This window comes from Colletotrichum costaricense (assembly GCF_030867565.1).
Source record: "Colletotrichum costaricense strain IMI 309622 chromosome Unknown Scaffold_7.1, whole genome shotgun sequence".
In the NCBI taxonomy this organism is placed as follows: domain Eukaryota; kingdom Fungi; phylum Ascomycota; class Sordariomycetes; order Glomerellales; family Glomerellaceae; genus Colletotrichum; species Colletotrichum costaricense.
In genome coordinates, this window is record NW_026848236.1 from 1,435,783 (window position 1) to 1,451,353 (window position 15,571).

Here is a 15,571-nt window from a genome sequence, read left to right on the forward strand (position 1 = left end):
TACCTTAGCAATGAATTGAAGAAATGTCACGCCCTGCGCCTTGCATGGATTGATTTTTAGCATAAGCCGAGGCAAGTCAATTGTGTTTCCACTTCTAAACAGTAATAAACGAGTATATCTTGGGATCTTCTTTAATTATTGAGTTGGGTATCTTTTGAAAGTTCAACAGCAGTTCCTAGTTTATAGACAAAAACCTAGGGCTCCACTTTACCATCCTCCTTTTCTTCTTTGTACTCGAGCACAATTCTCCTGACTTCGAAGACGACTTCGACAGCAATGAGGATAATGATGATCCACTCCAGTCTCGTACTATGCTGCTCGCTCGACATCTCCCGCAGGACACTCGCAATTTCTTGAGCATAGTCCATCTTCTGGTTCAACGTCCGGATTCGTACGTTGACGTCCAGCGCACGGCCAACCTGCTCATAGTAGCCTTCCAGACCCAGTTCGGATCGGCTGTCCCAGAAGATGTCTGGAAGAGAGTCAGTGAGTTCTGAATAGTGGTTGAGCCTCGCGCGAAGGCTCAACAGCTCGCCCGTCTTCTGCAAAATGAACTTCCTGCCCAACGGCAAGCCGGAACCCTTTGATAGCACAGAGGGAATCTTTCTGGTGCTCTCAAAGTAAGCCGTCAGCGCAGTTTCCAGCACTGCAAGCTTTGTACTTCGGGCCAATCCGGAAGAGAATGCAATCTTGGCGAGGGTCGTGTCCAGCCTGTCGCCGTCTCGCTCTTCGAGCTTTGTGCCTAGGACTACGATATCACCCTTCATACTGCTCGTCTCCTTGCTCGGATCGGACACGTACTCCAGGTCCTCCACCTCCCGAAGAGCCGGCTTCAGCGGCGTTTCTGCCGCACTCAGCAACTGCTTCGTGACAACGTCTGGGGGCAAGGCCCAAGTGACAATTGTTCCCGAGGGAAAAACGAAAATATCACCGCCATTGACACCTCGTGCGTGGACAACCTCGCTCGCCTCGAATCCGCTCTGGTATGGATCAATATCAAACCCATGGGCCCGCAGAATGTCCAGAACTGCTCCCATATTAAAAGCTTCGGCAACGCACACAGCGTTTATCAGTGTAGGCGCAGACAAATCCATCGTCTCTGCTGGCACCTCTCCTGGTTCTCGTTGCGCCGGTCGCTGGGCAATAATCGCTACGCGCCGTAGGGAGTTCTTTGCGCCGGCGGAGCGCACCGCCTTACGCTTCGGTGCTGTGAGCTGAGATGATTCGTCATCTTCTTGCCTTGGTGGCCTCGCGGTCGGCTCGCCAGTGCTCTGGGAAAGGTAAACGTTCGAGGTGAAGAAGGTCCGCTTTCGAGGCATGCTTGCTGGTGTTGTGACATGGAAGTATCGCTGCGGGCAGGGCGTGGAGCGAGCAGTGTGCAGCCCGCGGCTGAGCGAGGATGCTATTGTGAGATGAGAAAGCCGCATTTTGAGCTTCGAGGCACCATTGAGCAATTCTAAGACACAAAGACAAGGAGAGAAAAAAATAACGTTGCTTCGCAGTTTCGCAGATGGCAGCTGTTGGTTGCTAAGTACCTTATGGAACCTTACCTAGGTAGGTACAAGCAGGGATCCTTTTCTTATCGATTGAGCTGCCTTATCGCACGTGATGCATTGCGGAAAGCTTCCCGCAGTCGCGACGTTCGCCCCCGGTCCTTTTTTTCTATGGAACTTCATCAAGCTCCCATAAGCCAAACGTTAAGTAGCCTCGTAGCATCTCAATCGCGGGATCACGAGGTTTTGCTAGCGAAGATGGGGCAATGCGGCCGCCGCCCATTTCCAGATCACACGGTATTGTCGTGACCAGGGGCCGATGGGTGCTTGGCCGCGACTGGCAAGCTGTGAGTACCTTCTCCATCTATGACAGCTCTCTCGGACTCGTAGTTAACATGGTTCTTCGACCAAGCAGCTATCCCAGCGGCACAGCTACCAGCCCAGCCATACTGCCGCCGCAATACAACAAACACCTTCTTGGCAACTGATCAGACCGTTCAAACGGTCCCCCCAGTCACATGAAGCGCCAAGAACCCCATCACGGCGCGATTCGATACGGATTGTGCGCCACGAGCGGTCGATATTCTCAGAATTGCTCCTTGCCGATGCTGCCGAACTGTATCGCCTTCCCTCCGAACCACCATCCGAATCCAAGCTATCCAATCTCCGGTTCCTAGCACAGTTGAGGTCCCCTCAGCTCAGCGTCATCACCGCACAGGAAATCCTCCGCCATGTCCCAGAGCTCAGACCAGACATTGCGCGCCTACTATGTGACAGTCGGCAATGGCAGGCAATCCTACGACAATTATCCGCAAGAGGTCATACACAGGCGGATGTGTCTAGTTGGGCTTGGATCATTATCCCGCGCGAACCGGACAAGAGGGTCGAAAGATTCCTAAGCAGACCAGGTCACAAGCCACTGTTTGTCTTGTTCTACCTGCTCACTAGCAGGCCGTACTTTCAGAGCTCCGAATCCTTGTTGGGGCTACTGAGATACTGTAATGAATGGTATGCGGAACAACAGAAGTCGTACAACGATGCGACGCAGGCCTTTGACTTGGACTCGGTAATTACACCGGTTTTGTTTAGCAAATTGCTGGACAAATTGTGTCAACATGCGAGCAGACTGCAGCCCGATGCGTTGCCTAATATCGCGGAGCTCTCAGTATCATACATCAAAATTATCCCGCATGGCCATCGCCAACCAGACAAGGCGTACAAGTTACAATGCCAGGTCCTCAATCGCGCTATACAGGCTGTATCTGTCGTATCGAGAAAGTCCCCGTATCAGTATAGCTCTTACAATTGGACAGCTGTGACGAAGCTTCTGTCACTATCTTCTACCTCGGAGAAGACCCTAATCATTGAGGAAGAGAGCTATCGGGCGATTCGGCAAGTCTTGCTAGCACTACCGAAAACAGCTTCAGAACGAGACACGGCCAGCACACTTGCCAGTCACTGGCCCCCATATCGGATTATGCGCGATGGCATGGAGGAGAAGTCTGGTCCTGAGGCCTACCAAAGCCGAGTTGTTAAGGCCGGCATCATGATGCAAGAGGGTGGATATAGCAAGAAGGATTTCGACTTGATCACGGATATCCTAGGTGGCATGGCTCCTGATGGCTCACCAACGGTTCAGACTAGGGCGAATTACCCGCGCCACCTTCGCTTTGAGCAAGGCGCATGGGCAGCTCAGATCCGTACGACTCGAAATGCACAAGAAGCTTGGGCCCTGTTCAAACATCCCCCAGAACCAGGGATGAAGCCAAAGTTTGAGGTGTACAGAGAATTGATAGCCAAGCTCTCCGCAAAGCCAGCAAAAGCCGGGCATCACAATCTCCCTGGAGATGGGAGAGAGGTTTTCCCCTACAACGACGAGAACCTCAGCGACTTCGAGAGGGCGCGGACCAACCCACCCAGCATTCGCAAGATTGTAGAAGAGATGTACAACGCAGGTATTCCCATCCGTGGACCATTCTTGGCTGGACTTATCAAGCAGTCACCCAGCATTGACGTCGCGTTGCATCACGTCGATTGCAGTAACTTGGAGGAAGGACTCAAAAGCAGTATTAGACAGAGCCTGAAAGACTACCAAGGTCTCACGGGGAGTGTGTTGACAAACCCGCCTCACGACATACTACACGCATTCATCGACCTGCTTTGTCGCCTTCAACCAAACCGAACATCGAATACACCCTCGCACATCTCCAACAAGAGCATGTATAGCATCCACTATGCATTTCAACTTGCGCAAATGGGCTGGGCTTCAACTGACGTCTCTGGGCGGGCGCCATGGGAGACGATACTGTTCAATTTGGGCAGATCAAACATCATGGTCAGCAACAGCATGCCCTCGGAGAACAATTTAGAAGTGATGCATCTGGCGGTCAAAGCCCTAAAGATGGCTGAGGGACATTCCGGGCTCAGTCTGAACATGATCACTGCATTTGCCAGTGTATTACGGAAAGCGGTCCAGCCCCGACTTGCTGCCTTGCTTATCAAAGATGTGGCCAAAACGCCAGTCCATCCTGAGGAACAGGCAACTGACGAAATGACAACGGGGAGCTCGCGCGGAGAAGATGCGGCCGCTTCACGGATTCTAGACGAAGATGAAGAGTTTCTGTCACTGTATCAGGCGCAGACCAGCAAGATCAAGAACCCCAAGGGCCGCATCTATCGACTTCATGGCCCTTCCAGCAAGTTATCATATCGCAAAATTCTTACCCCTATCTTTCAACACGAAGAGTTGGGCCACGGCCAGACACCAATCGAGGCAGTACAAAAAGCATCGAGCCAACTCAAGGCCGCGTGGAGAGCACTCGCCACCCTAGGTCCGGCGTCCAAACCCGATGTGAACAAGCTTGTGACAGCAGCGACGATCAACACATACATGCGCACACTCGCGTTCCTCGGCGATCGCGAGGAGATGGTTCTGCTGATGTGGTGGATCATCCGCGAGTGGACTCCCAAGGCCGGCGGGAACCTTTCCTTGGCGCACGCGCGATACCTTGCGAGGGCATTCCGTGCGTTCCGAGCCTACGCGGAACCTTTTCTCGACCAGGAGACAGTGATGGCTTTACGCGAGGAGGTCACGGCGCTGAGCGATAGCAGGAACGAGGGACCGATGCACTGGCCTTCCGATGAAGAGGTGGAGGAGTACATATACGAGGATGAGTGGGGAAATCATCAGAACCTACATGAAGTCATCAAGCGTGGCCTGGACATGAGGCAAGAACAATCTGGGTTGGAGGAAGTCACCCGGGAGAACGAGACACCCGACCAAAAATGTCGGATAGGAGTTGGACGTGTAAGATATGTATAATCATGCCCACCCACTACATGATGGGAATCTACAACAGAAAGGGCCAGCGTGGCAGGCGTCGTGCATCAAAAGGGATAGAATCGGGGAATACTTGGATAGAACCCAATTATTTGTTTTTATGTTCTGCCTTTGCTGGCTGCTCGGGCGGTTCTCGAAATATCGCCTGCAGCCAGCAAAGGCAGAATATAAAAACAAATAATTGGGTATCTATCCAAGTATTCCCAGATACCCAATTATACCAACACAAAGTTAACTCACATCAATGATTCCAGCCAATTTTATTTTGAATGCATGATCTTGAAAAGCAGCATCGTCTATTAGATTGAAAATTGCAACGTCTATGTTCCTCTTCCCTTTAGAGGCTGTATCTTTCCCCCTTGATCCAGAGGCCGTAAGCTGCTCCATTTAGCATGTCCATGTCTTCCTCAATCCTGTCCAAGAATAATCCAACGGGCCAGGTGACTACTCCTCGATGCTCTCTCTGGGACGCTTCATCTCAGGCATCTCACCATCGTCGCCCTTTCGCTTCGCGGAAGTCACGCGCACAATTCGCGAAGGTGTGCTCTGCGGTGAGTCTGCTCCGAGATCTTCGCTGGGTTCGATCTTGCTCACAAAGTGAGTCAAACTCTTCTCCCTCTTCATCAAACGCAACTCGTCAGTCGTATGCTCGAGGAGGGCGCAAGCAAGGCGGGGGTGAGTGAGCAGGAGATCCTTGACTCTGCTACGTAGGCCAGCGTCCGTCTCATACTGCGGCATAATCATTTGCAGAGCAATCTGCAGTCCCTCCTCATTCTGATAATTGTTGAGTATGTAGTTGACGGTGTCGAGAAAGTCAGCATGGTTGGTGTGGTTAGGCGCGATGGCTAGGAGTGCGATCTTGGCCTGATCTTGTAATTTGGCCATGTTGTACGTCCTTGCGTGAATCAGGACGCAAGCAGTCAGAAAAAGGCAGTGCTCACTGTAGTCGAGCTCATCGACTGTGCCTTCCTCGTTTGCCTGAGGTCTCTCTGGTTTGTTTTTGTGGCAGGGAACGTTGAAGGGCGTGTAAACACCTGTGTACAAGTACTTGAGGATCGCCTTGGTAGTGTTTGCTCCGGTGAGGACGAGACGTCCATTCTATAGGCGTTTTGTCAGCGAAGACGCCTTGTTTAATCAGTGCTCTTAAAGCTAGAGCAGTTACAACTTACCACCAGAGGCAACTCCTGCCAGTATCTGCACTGACTGAAGACAACACACTGATGACAGTGAAAGAGCTTCCCAGACGCCTCGATCGTCAGGTCGCTCCATTTGCTGGAGTTGAACAGGCTGTCGAGGTCAATACCCACCATACTGAATCTCCTGCGTATGTTGCGTAGAAATTTGGAAGTGTGCTAGGGAGAGAAAGGTTCTATACGGTATGATGTTTGAGATAGTAATCAAATTGAAGTGAGATGCATGGAAAGAAAGCGGCTCTTATAAAGCTATCTCCAAGCTTAGTCTCTCCTCGTTCGGTTTGTTTGGTCAAGTGAGAGATGTAAGTGATGTAAGAGGATGAAAAAGGAATAGAAGAGTTGGAAGGAGAAGGGCTTTTTATTGACGAGAAGCCTCTTCCTGTTCCTCTTAGCCCCAGAGAGAGAGAGAGGCAGGAGGTTGGTCTTTCTTTCTCTAGTCACTTTGCAAGTCGGTTCTCACAGAATCTCAGAAGCAATAGCGTAGTTGAGGAGATTCATTCTTCCACGTTACTTCCTTTCGCGACATACCTCGCGGATATCATAAAACCATCGAAAGCACAAGTTCCAGTCATCGAGTCCAGCTCTTTCCTCGCCAGCGAGTATCCTCACGTTCCTGGCGCTACGTTCTTGTATTAACCCCTTCCCTTCTCAGATCCTCATAACGACCTATATCTCCCCTTCTAGCACCGGATATTGTTCAGCGCTATGAGAAGAGGAACGACCTCGTTTCTTGTAGCCTTGAATGATTTTGAACTCAAAACTTTCGTCGCGAACCGCCTCTGCCTCTCTTCTCTCCCGGTCTCGCTCTCTTTCTCTCTTCCTACCACGTTCTCTATCACGCTCATCCTCGATCCAAAACTCATCAGCTCTGTATCCCTGAGCTCGAAGATCAGAGATCTTCTCTTGTGCCTCGACAAGATCTTTTTGGGTCTCAGACAGGGCGTCCAAGCTTGCTTCCATTACGTCGAGGGCAAGCTGCGGGTATTTGAGCATGGTGGGTTTTAGTCGATCTTGCAGCCGGCTGCTGATCAGACAGTTCTCTGCAATGGTGTTTGCAATACTTGCGAGGTGGATGGGGAAATCTGGGTGCTGGCCGCACGACTCGTAGAGCTCGTCGACCATGTCAGGGAAGTCGACGTGGTTTGTGAGTTGTTTCGCTGCCTTACACAACGCCCATGCCGATTCCCTATAGAGACCGAAGAGATCTAGTTCATGTGCCAGCTTCATGGCATGGATGGACCAGTACATTGAGTGAGGCCAGTCATTGCCACTAGACTCGCTCGCTCGCCGGATCGCCACCTCGTATTGCGCTTCGTACTTTCCAGAGTACAAATATCGCAATACAGTGCCAAGAGCTTTGCCATCATATTTGAGATGAACGATGTCAACTCCGTTGACTTGGTTCTGTAAGGCAGGCTGTTAGAACAGATCCAACGAGCTCCAGGTAAAATGCTTACCAGTGGTCCAATGGAGGCCACCACGTCTCTCAATCTCGGACATTGACTGAAGACAATATTGCGGTGAACGGAGTGCTCGGTCTCAACTCCATCATCATTATTGGTGGTGATGAGTCTTAGGTCGCTGTATTCGCCCGACTCTAGCAGCTGGGAGAGGTCCAGATCGCCCATGGCTGCGAGGACAGGGACGAAAGGTTTGTACAGAGTTGAGATGAGTAGGTAGATGGGCTTTCAAGTCGTCCAGCGACTTCTGTTTTCGTATGATGTCGATGAAGGGGGAATGAATGAAAGAAAAATCTCCGAGATGAAAGGTTGACAGACGATAATGGCTAGGTTGTCGAAGATGTCTTTGAACGTTGACCAGCAACAAAATCAAGAATGTCTGCAAAGAAGCTAAAGATGAGCCTAGGGTATGATAATATAGAGAAGAAAACTCCATTGAGATAAATAGTAGGTACGTGGGCCCGTGGCATTCGGATAAATGGGCGGCGGGATGAAGAGCTTGACGATTGGGTGGAACTTGGGAAGGAAGGAGCAGGCCTATCTTCGGTCCTTCCATTCTTTCTGACCTTCTTAGATTCAAGACAGAACTTGCGTGAATTCGTGGCGTGTATATTCGAGTCAATACCCATGGCTGGCAAATATTGCTCGCTTAGACATAAAGGCTCTAGCTGCCGCGTCTCGTACCCCCTTATACCTATGCGCAGACAGATCCACTCGAATCCTATCCCTTAAGTCCAGATCGTTGTGTATCCTATATGATCGCAAGTTCAAATAGCATCTCATAATCAGTGAGCCCTCCTAGCTGGTCTACACTGGAGCCAGACAAGTCGGTCGTAAGGGTCAACCGTCGCCCATCGTTATGATAGAGAAAGAGTCTCGAGGTTTTTGAAGAATCATGTAAACTTATCATTCTTCTACTTCCAATAATTAAGATATTCAGAACCCGGGATTTAAAAGAGTGTTACGAATGTCAAGTGAGGCGTCTTGTCAAAAGCGCGATGAACACCTTCCTCATCGTGCGGCGGAGTGACGATCATGGATCTGAGACGACAGCAACGCAACAGCGTGAAATTTAAGGCTGATGCCAGCTTGCCGTCCCAATCCTGAGAATTTTAAAAGTCTCGAAGAGGGTGGCCGATGAGCGCACCCAAGCTCCCAATGTCGACCCCAGTGAAACTCTTGAAGACGCCACCAGCGAACGAGCTCAGCGAATTGCCCAACTTGGACTTGACACTCGCAACGAATCGCCACTGTAGATTTGGAGTCAGCCTCTATTCTACACCACAATATGTGCTGGAACTTATGATTGCGTACCTGGAAGGCGTTCATGCTCTTGTCATGGTAGACAAGCCAGCGTGTAGTCTTCTCGTCATTCTGGCCGTACTGGAAAGAGGTGTCAACGACAACAGTGAACTCCGATTCGCCAGCAACCTGCTTCTTCTTGAAAGCGTCAAGGTAATTGGCTTGAATGAAGAGGACGCTCTCCTGATCCCCTATAGATAGCCGTAGTTAGTTCAAGATCGATCATCCATGTACGGTTTGGTATCAATATACCCTGGCTCTTATTGAAGAAGGGAACAGTGTAATACTCCTGCGAACGTTGCTTGTTGTTCTGCTGCCACTCAACAGTGACCTTGTTCCTGTCGATCTCGCTGGCCGAGACGAAAATCTTGTTGCCTTTCTCAACGACGCCCATTTTGATAGGATGTATGGGGATTGATTGATGAGATGGAGAACTTATTGCAAGAGGTAGACAGGTATTCGATGAAATTGTTTGATGGCTGGTACAGGAAAGAACCCATAGACTGCAGGGTAACCTCTTGCTTTTATAATTTTCTATCGTCTCGAGAGCGGTTTGCTGGAGCCAGTGGCTTTCTTCAGACTCCTTCTGTCCAAGGCAACAACCCCACATAAAATTTCAGATACGCAACAATCGGAAAGACCTTGGGTCTCTCTGCCCGTACTTCCATGCGGGCTGTTCGTTGGCTGTTCGTTGGCTGGTCGCCTCTGCTTCGAGCATCGTGATATGTTCATCGTCATAATCGTGCCGACCGCACATCGTCAGGCAGCCTCATTCCATGTACGACTTGAAAAAGCTGTCGGCAGTCGTAGACATCGTATCATTTGCCGCTTCAAGAACTGCCACAAGTCCCCTTCATCCTCGCGAGCTATGCTCTTCGCATCTAGCCATATTGCAGGTCTCATAGCTCGCAGGACTCAGCTCTCCACCAAGAGCTGATCGTTTTCAAGCGGCCAACTTCCCATGACATATAGCCCGGTCTCGAATACGGCCCACGACACTCCCAGGCATGTTGAGCTAGACATGGCTTGTCGTGAGCCCCATGGCACCAAAATTTGCGGGTTGAGAACGGCATATCATTCTCTATTCCGGTCATTTATCATATTAATAGTCTCAATGAGCTCCTCAGCCTTCGGTAAACTGTCTCGCCCATTACCATATTGGTTCAAAGGGGTCTGCGAGATGCCCGGGAGGCATAGGCACAACATGCAGATCGGCAGTTTGTGATAGTTGAAAGATGGAAACCCTCAGCTTGCCACAATCACAGACCCATACAGTGATTGGAAATGAATTGGCTACAAACGATTCATCGCAAGTGGTTGTATCGCGTACCCAGAGTGGCTTGCAGTAGGACTCTGCTTACATTTACCTGCCCTGTCTGCATTGCTCACCTGTACTCAGTACGATTTCTCCTCGGTCTTCGGTCATGGCTTATACCCAATTGAGTAAAATTTATCCTGAAACGCCATATCATCATCTCTCGCCTGTCGTTACTGAGTTTGTTTTTGCGCCCTTCCTCAGAGCGTAAACCAAACGGAGGATGGGAGAGAGTATCAATAACGATTGCCGACAACTTTACACCCCATGCAATCCTGCCCATTGATTTCACCATCGTATTTATCATGGAGATTTACCTGACATTAGTAGTATAGAGTCATTTTTGGGATTGCGGAGTTCGGATTTTCAGTGTGGTGACGTTGCTTCCTTCACATGTGGCTGGCTGAGGCCAACCCCGCAAGTTCACACAACTATCTAGGGCTACTTTGGTCGTCCACACGTCTCAGTCTAGGTAGCCATGTTGTTAGGGCTGGCTACTTTAGTCGTCCGCACGTCTCACCTTAGGTAGCCATGTTGTCTACACCAAGCGGTGTCTGCTGGTTCTACTTAACCATGGGTTAAGAGCATGGCAAAGTGGAGTTGTTCACTTTCGTTGTTGAGTACCTAGCCTCTCAAAGACTTGAGCCTTTACAGAACTGGTAACTGCCTCGCTTTGGGTACGACATCTCCCAAGGCGCTGCAATGACTTGCTTGTGACAGTCATCACACTAGGACCGGAAAGCATTCGAGATTTCGTGCGCAGCACTGAGGTGTGGAATCCGCTATGACAGGTCTTTCCCTGTTTTAGGGAGGTCATAAAGTAGAAGGTAATTAGTAGCCACGCACCAATATGAAAGTGCAGGCAAGTTAGCCGTGTTTTCGGAATTAAGAGGCCTTACATGGAGTGGAGCTGAGTGACGATACTTTAGTTCTGATTGTAGCAAGGCTGTAACTGTTCGGCGTTTGGAAGGGACATACGCGTTCCCTGATTTCTCCAACACCAAACATTGATCACACTAAATGGGATAGTGAAGTGAACCAAGTTGATTTGATAATAGAACATTTGTATAAAGCTTGTCCAAGTTATAAGCTTGATTGAGGCCTAAACTTTGCTATGAGAAACTTAGTCCCGCGATTAACCCATCTTAGGCCCAACCCCTCGCTGTTGTTGCCGGCCGGTCGGAAAGTAGTTCAGACGGATTCAGAGCCATATTGAGTTTCCAGCAGCACACTCAATCTTTCGAATGAGACAGCTTTCTCTGTCACACACATACACAAAGAAAGACACACAACTTTGACGCAAATGCCACTAGTTTTTGATTAGGATACAAAGTGTCGGCTACTCGAATCACTCTATACACATGGAGCCAACCCCCCTTATCCCCTTTCCACCGTTCCGCGAGCCAAGGTGATACTATGATTCCGTTTCCCCTTCCCCACGTTGTGCGTTTGATTTCATGGAAAACAGAAGAAAAGAAGAAGCAAAAACCTTCCTTCCTGTTGTGCCAATGTGGCACAAACCACTTCCATGTCGACACACCCTCCGTAAAACTGAGAAAAAGAACAGTCGCCCTTCCTGGCGATCATCTACCGAGTTTTGTCAACTCTCCTCCGAAAACTTTCTAATAACACAAGGGCCAGAACGCCAAGAGTCACAGGGTTGTTGGTCGAATCGAGAGGTTTCTCTCATGCAACTGCTTCCTCATGTACCCATCCATCCATCATCAATCAGACCACCACTTTTGCGTCGCTCAGTACAGCGGAACCCGCTGTCCCGAGTCGCAGGCGAGATTTGTAGAAAAAAAAAAGTCCCTGCCTCTCACACCAACTCCGAAAGGACATCGCTTCCCTGGCTATTCAGACACCGTAGAGTAAATGGAAATCGGCATTTTGTTGACGCAATGTACACCACGGCCGACTGAGCCGCGGATCGTAGGCATCATTTTTTTGCCGAGCCGGGCCGCGGTGAAAGTTGCACAGGTTGAGGCGGAGGCTTGGCAGATTGCGTCGTCTTCTGACCACCGTTGCGTGCTGCGACCTCTGCCAAAAGTCCGCTGGACACTGGAATAGGCCTCCGCGGATACAATTCCTGTGGCGGTAGGTAAGGATTGTCATATGGCTAGTTTGGCTTCCTGTACGGCTGCTGTTGAGGTATGACCGGAATGGGCACCGGTGTCACTTTGTGCGGGATTGGTGGAGTTCCATTCGGCTTTCCTACACTACCGACAGGGCTCTGCGGCTTCGGGGTACCACCTGCGGCCATGCGCGCTCGCATGTTGGCATTGTAGGGAGATCCTTGACCGTTCTGGTCGTCGGCGGGTACTGGAGTCATGTTGTTTCCTTCATGTGTTCCCTGTATCTTGGTCCCGAAAGCTGCGCTCGTTTGCTGTGCAGCGGCTCTATATCTCGCTTGCTCGGCGTGGAGGCGCTGCTGGTCTGTCCTTGCAACGGCTGTATTGTACCCAGTTAGAGAATTCATAGGTTGTTGAGGGAGGTGGCTACCATTCGGATAATGCTGACGGTTGATCGGAGGGGTGCCAGGCACGTTCTGGTGGGGAGTTGATCCGTAGTACCGTTGCTGCTGTTGGTGTGGAGTTGGCGAATTGTATTGACCAGCCTGTACTTGGGGCGACATGTTCCGCGATTGCATGTTGTTAGCACCATTGGCGTAGTAGCCTGCGTAGCCCTGAGAAGGCGTGCTTGGCTGTTGCGGGAAAGATTGTTGGTAGGGCTGCTGGAAGCGAGCATTGGGCGTGCCGTGTGAAGGCGTGCCTGCGTAACCAGAGTATTGTGGAGGTCGTTGTTGAGATCCATACTGAACACCCTGGTGACCATACGGTGTTTGTGCCTTTCCGACGTGCTGCGCATAGTTGGTGTATCCATTGGTGTTCCGGTAATTGCCCGGCTGACCGGGACGGGGCTGCTGCGCATGAGGCATCTGGTGGGGGGCACCACCCGGACGAGGAACGGAGCCTTGCTGCGGGGGCATGGCAGGCTGCTGTCCCGACCGGTAATAGCTGGAGGGCGCGATTGAGGGTGTTCGGGTGGGGGTTCCGTATTGCGCCGCCGCGTACTGGTTGCTGTAGGGGGTGGATGCACTAGGGGTTCGGTGAGGGGCAGGCCGGTTCGACGGAGCAGAAGCGGCGGCGCTTTGCTGTTGACGCATCCGGGCTTGCGTTGCAGCATCGTCCTCCATCACGCCCTTGTACTGATCTGTGCGGACCTCGAGCTTGGTGCTGATGAGAAGCTCCTCAAGTTGGTCACCATTGAGTTTAGCCACCGCGTAGGGAGGGAGAGTGCCGACAATCAGACTCAGTTGAGCCCTCAGTGCTTCGTACGTCATCGTCTCCTCTTCCGTTGGTGCCGAGACAGCACCGTGAGAAAGCAAGTCGCCATTGACGGGATCGCCTGCGTAACGATTCTGTGATGATGGCAATGTGAGGTTGCGGATGCGCTGATACGACAGCAAGGTCTCAATCATGTCGGTGACTTCATCGAGGAATTCGTCAACCTCCTTGTCGGCGGGGTCCTTATCCTTGGGTTTCGACAGGACCTCGTTCATGTCTTCCAGCGCCGGATCCACCAGCCATTCATCCCACTTCTCAATCGCCTCAGTGACGAACTCCTCGTCCACGTTCTCAGTCTCGGCCTTCTCACCAACGTGGTTCTCAAGCGTGTCATCATCATCGACTTCCTGCAACTCGGATTCGATGAGGCGATTGAAGTTGCGCTGTCCAGTAAGCTGCCAGTACATGCGACCAGCATGGCTGGACGGAATGACGGAGCCGGAATCGTCTCTGACGGGCGCAAAGCTGGAGAATGCGCTGCGAAACAAGGACTCCATTTCGTTAACCTCAATTTCGGTAGATGAGGGTCGGTGACCTGCAAGACTTTGAGCGCGCTCGCGCTGTCTGGTCTTGCTCTTAGACGAAGGTGCCGCGTTGGTGTAGTCCAAGTAGCAACCGACTGCGACCTTTTTGCTAGAGTAAGATTCGTTGTAATACTTGGACTTTTGCGCCGGCTCGGGATGGTAGAAACCAAGGACGTTTCCCTTGACCAGCTGCTTGGGTTGCTTAGGCGGCTGCAGTGGAGGGAGAGGTTTGCTCGAGGAGAAGAGCTCTCCGAGAGTAGCTGATCTTTCGCTCTGGCGAGAAGGAACAATGTAGGTTTTCGATATGCCTAAGGGAAGTTCCATAGACGATGCCTTTGCAGCCAAGCTCTCCTGTCCCGGGGCCTTCTTGGGCAGACTTGAGAACAGTTGCTTGCCATGAGGGCCAGGGCCAACGACCGTTAAGACAGCGTTGCCTGGAGTGAGTTCCGGGGCCGGTTTGATGTTGCTGACGTTCACAGCGGTGCGTGGGTACGATATCTCCCTTCGAAGGAGGTCCATGGCCTTTTGCTGAAACTCCTTGGTCTGCACCACAGCGCCGCCATCAATGACGTCCTTGTCCTTCTCAACCTTGTCCGATTGAAGTTCCTGAAGTTGATCTTTGACGGCTTCGACGACATCGGCCGCGAGTTCGTCGACATGCGAGTACGAGTCGTGGTTGACCTTGTCGGCGATGGTGGCTGGGCTATCGGCGGACTTTTGGCGTTTCGCGTCGGGCTGCTCTGCATCGGTTTCGGGAAGGCGACGCTTCAGAATTGACGGGTTTGCATCGAAGCTTTGGACTGCGTGTCAGTACAATGCGGCCTCGGGGCTGACGAAGGGGGAATGGGCGCGCAGCCAAGGGCGCAAAGGGGGGCGCGGCAGTCGTACCTGCTAAGAACAGCAAAATAGTTCTTGATGAGGGGTTTATGATCCTCCTTTGGGGCTTCAGCATCGACTTCCATCTTCTCCGGTCCATCGCCGTTGACCTCGTCGCCCTCATCCTCGGTGTCGCGCTTCCTCTTCACAGGGACGACGGGCTGGGGGGACTCAGCATGGTCCGGTCCAGGGATGCCGTTTGCCTGGACCGAATCCGGCTGCGCCATTGTGAAAATCGTCGTCGTGAATTGTGGTTGTGGCTATCGATTGAAATTATCGCGATGCCAGGGCGTTTCGGGCGGTTCGTTCTGTCGATGTCGCGCGGGACGACGGGGGTGGTAGGTAGCCTAGTGGAGGGCGGGATTGTCGCGACGCGCGAGGTTCGTCGGTCGCTCGTCTTGGTGGAACTCCAAAACCTTTTTTCGTCAAGCGTCGCGAGGCCAGGCGTGTTGGGGAACCTTTTCATCCAAGAACACACTCAAAGACAAGCAACGGTACTCGGAAACTGAATGGGGTCCATCAAAGTCGCCGTTTTTGGATTTTTCTCGCCTTGCAAATGCTCCTGGAGCAATTCCCCTGCGTGACTGTCGGGAGGCTATACTGGAAAATTGGACAGAACCACGGGTCCTTGTTGGTTGCTGGCGAAAAGGCACTGAGCTGAGGTCAGCAGCGATTGGCCTGCCGATCCGAATAAGCGGACCTATTACCCACGTGATGATCT

The 15,571-nt window shown here is 51.5% G+C and overlaps 6 protein-coding genes across 6 annotated transcripts; 1 reads left to right on the plus strand and 5 right to left on the minus strand.

Annotated features, from left to right (window-relative positions):
- Positions 1–194: 194 nt before the first annotated feature.
- CCOS01_07670 (uncharacterized protein) lies at positions 195–1,427 on the minus strand (the record flags this gene model as incomplete). Its single annotated transcript, XM_060455833.1, has 1 exon — positions 195–1,427. The coding sequence occupies one exon, from the start codon at positions 1,425–1,427 to the stop codon at positions 195–197; it is 1,233 nt and encodes a 410-aa protein (XP_060313725.1).
- A 332-nt stretch (positions 1,428–1,759) lies between these two features.
- Positions 1,760–4,815, plus strand: CCOS01_07671 (uncharacterized protein; the record flags this gene model as incomplete). Its single annotated transcript, XM_060455834.1, has 2 exons — positions 1,760–1,840; positions 1,909–4,815. The coding sequence occupies 2 exons, from the start codon at positions 1,760–1,762 to the stop codon at positions 4,813–4,815; spliced, it is 2,988 nt and encodes a 995-aa protein (XP_060313726.1).
- Positions 4,816–5,277: 462 nt separating this feature from the next.
- Positions 5,278–6,143, minus strand: CCOS01_07672 (uncharacterized protein; the record flags this gene model as incomplete). The annotated part of the gene is made up of 2 exons (XM_060455835.1): positions 5,278–5,931; positions 6,003–6,143. 2 exons carry the CDS (start codon positions 6,141–6,143, stop codon positions 5,278–5,280), a joined length of 795 nt encoding a protein of 264 aa, XP_060313727.1.
- A 549-nt stretch (positions 6,144–6,692) lies between these two features.
- Positions 6,693–7,654, minus strand: CCOS01_07673 (uncharacterized protein; the record flags this gene model as incomplete). Its single annotated transcript, XM_060455836.1, has 2 exons — positions 6,693–7,430; positions 7,484–7,654. 2 exons carry the CDS (start codon positions 7,652–7,654, stop codon positions 6,693–6,695), a joined length of 909 nt encoding a protein of 302 aa, XP_060313728.1.
- A 944-nt stretch (positions 7,655–8,598) lies between these two features.
- CCOS01_07674 (uncharacterized protein) lies at positions 8,599–9,182 on the minus strand (the record flags this gene model as incomplete). The annotated part of the gene is made up of 3 exons (XM_060455837.1): positions 8,599–8,736; positions 8,801–8,979; positions 9,041–9,182. 3 exons carry the CDS (start codon positions 9,180–9,182, stop codon positions 8,599–8,601), a joined length of 459 nt encoding a protein of 152 aa, XP_060313729.1.
- A 3,040-nt stretch (positions 9,183–12,222) lies between these two features.
- On the minus strand, positions 12,223–15,077 carry CCOS01_07675 (uncharacterized protein; the record flags this gene model as incomplete). Its single annotated transcript, XM_060455838.1, has 2 exons — positions 12,223–14,767; positions 14,863–15,077. The coding sequence occupies 2 exons, from the start codon at positions 15,075–15,077 to the stop codon at positions 12,223–12,225; spliced, it is 2,760 nt and encodes a 919-aa protein (XP_060313730.1).
- Positions 15,078–15,571: the final 494 nt, after the last annotated feature.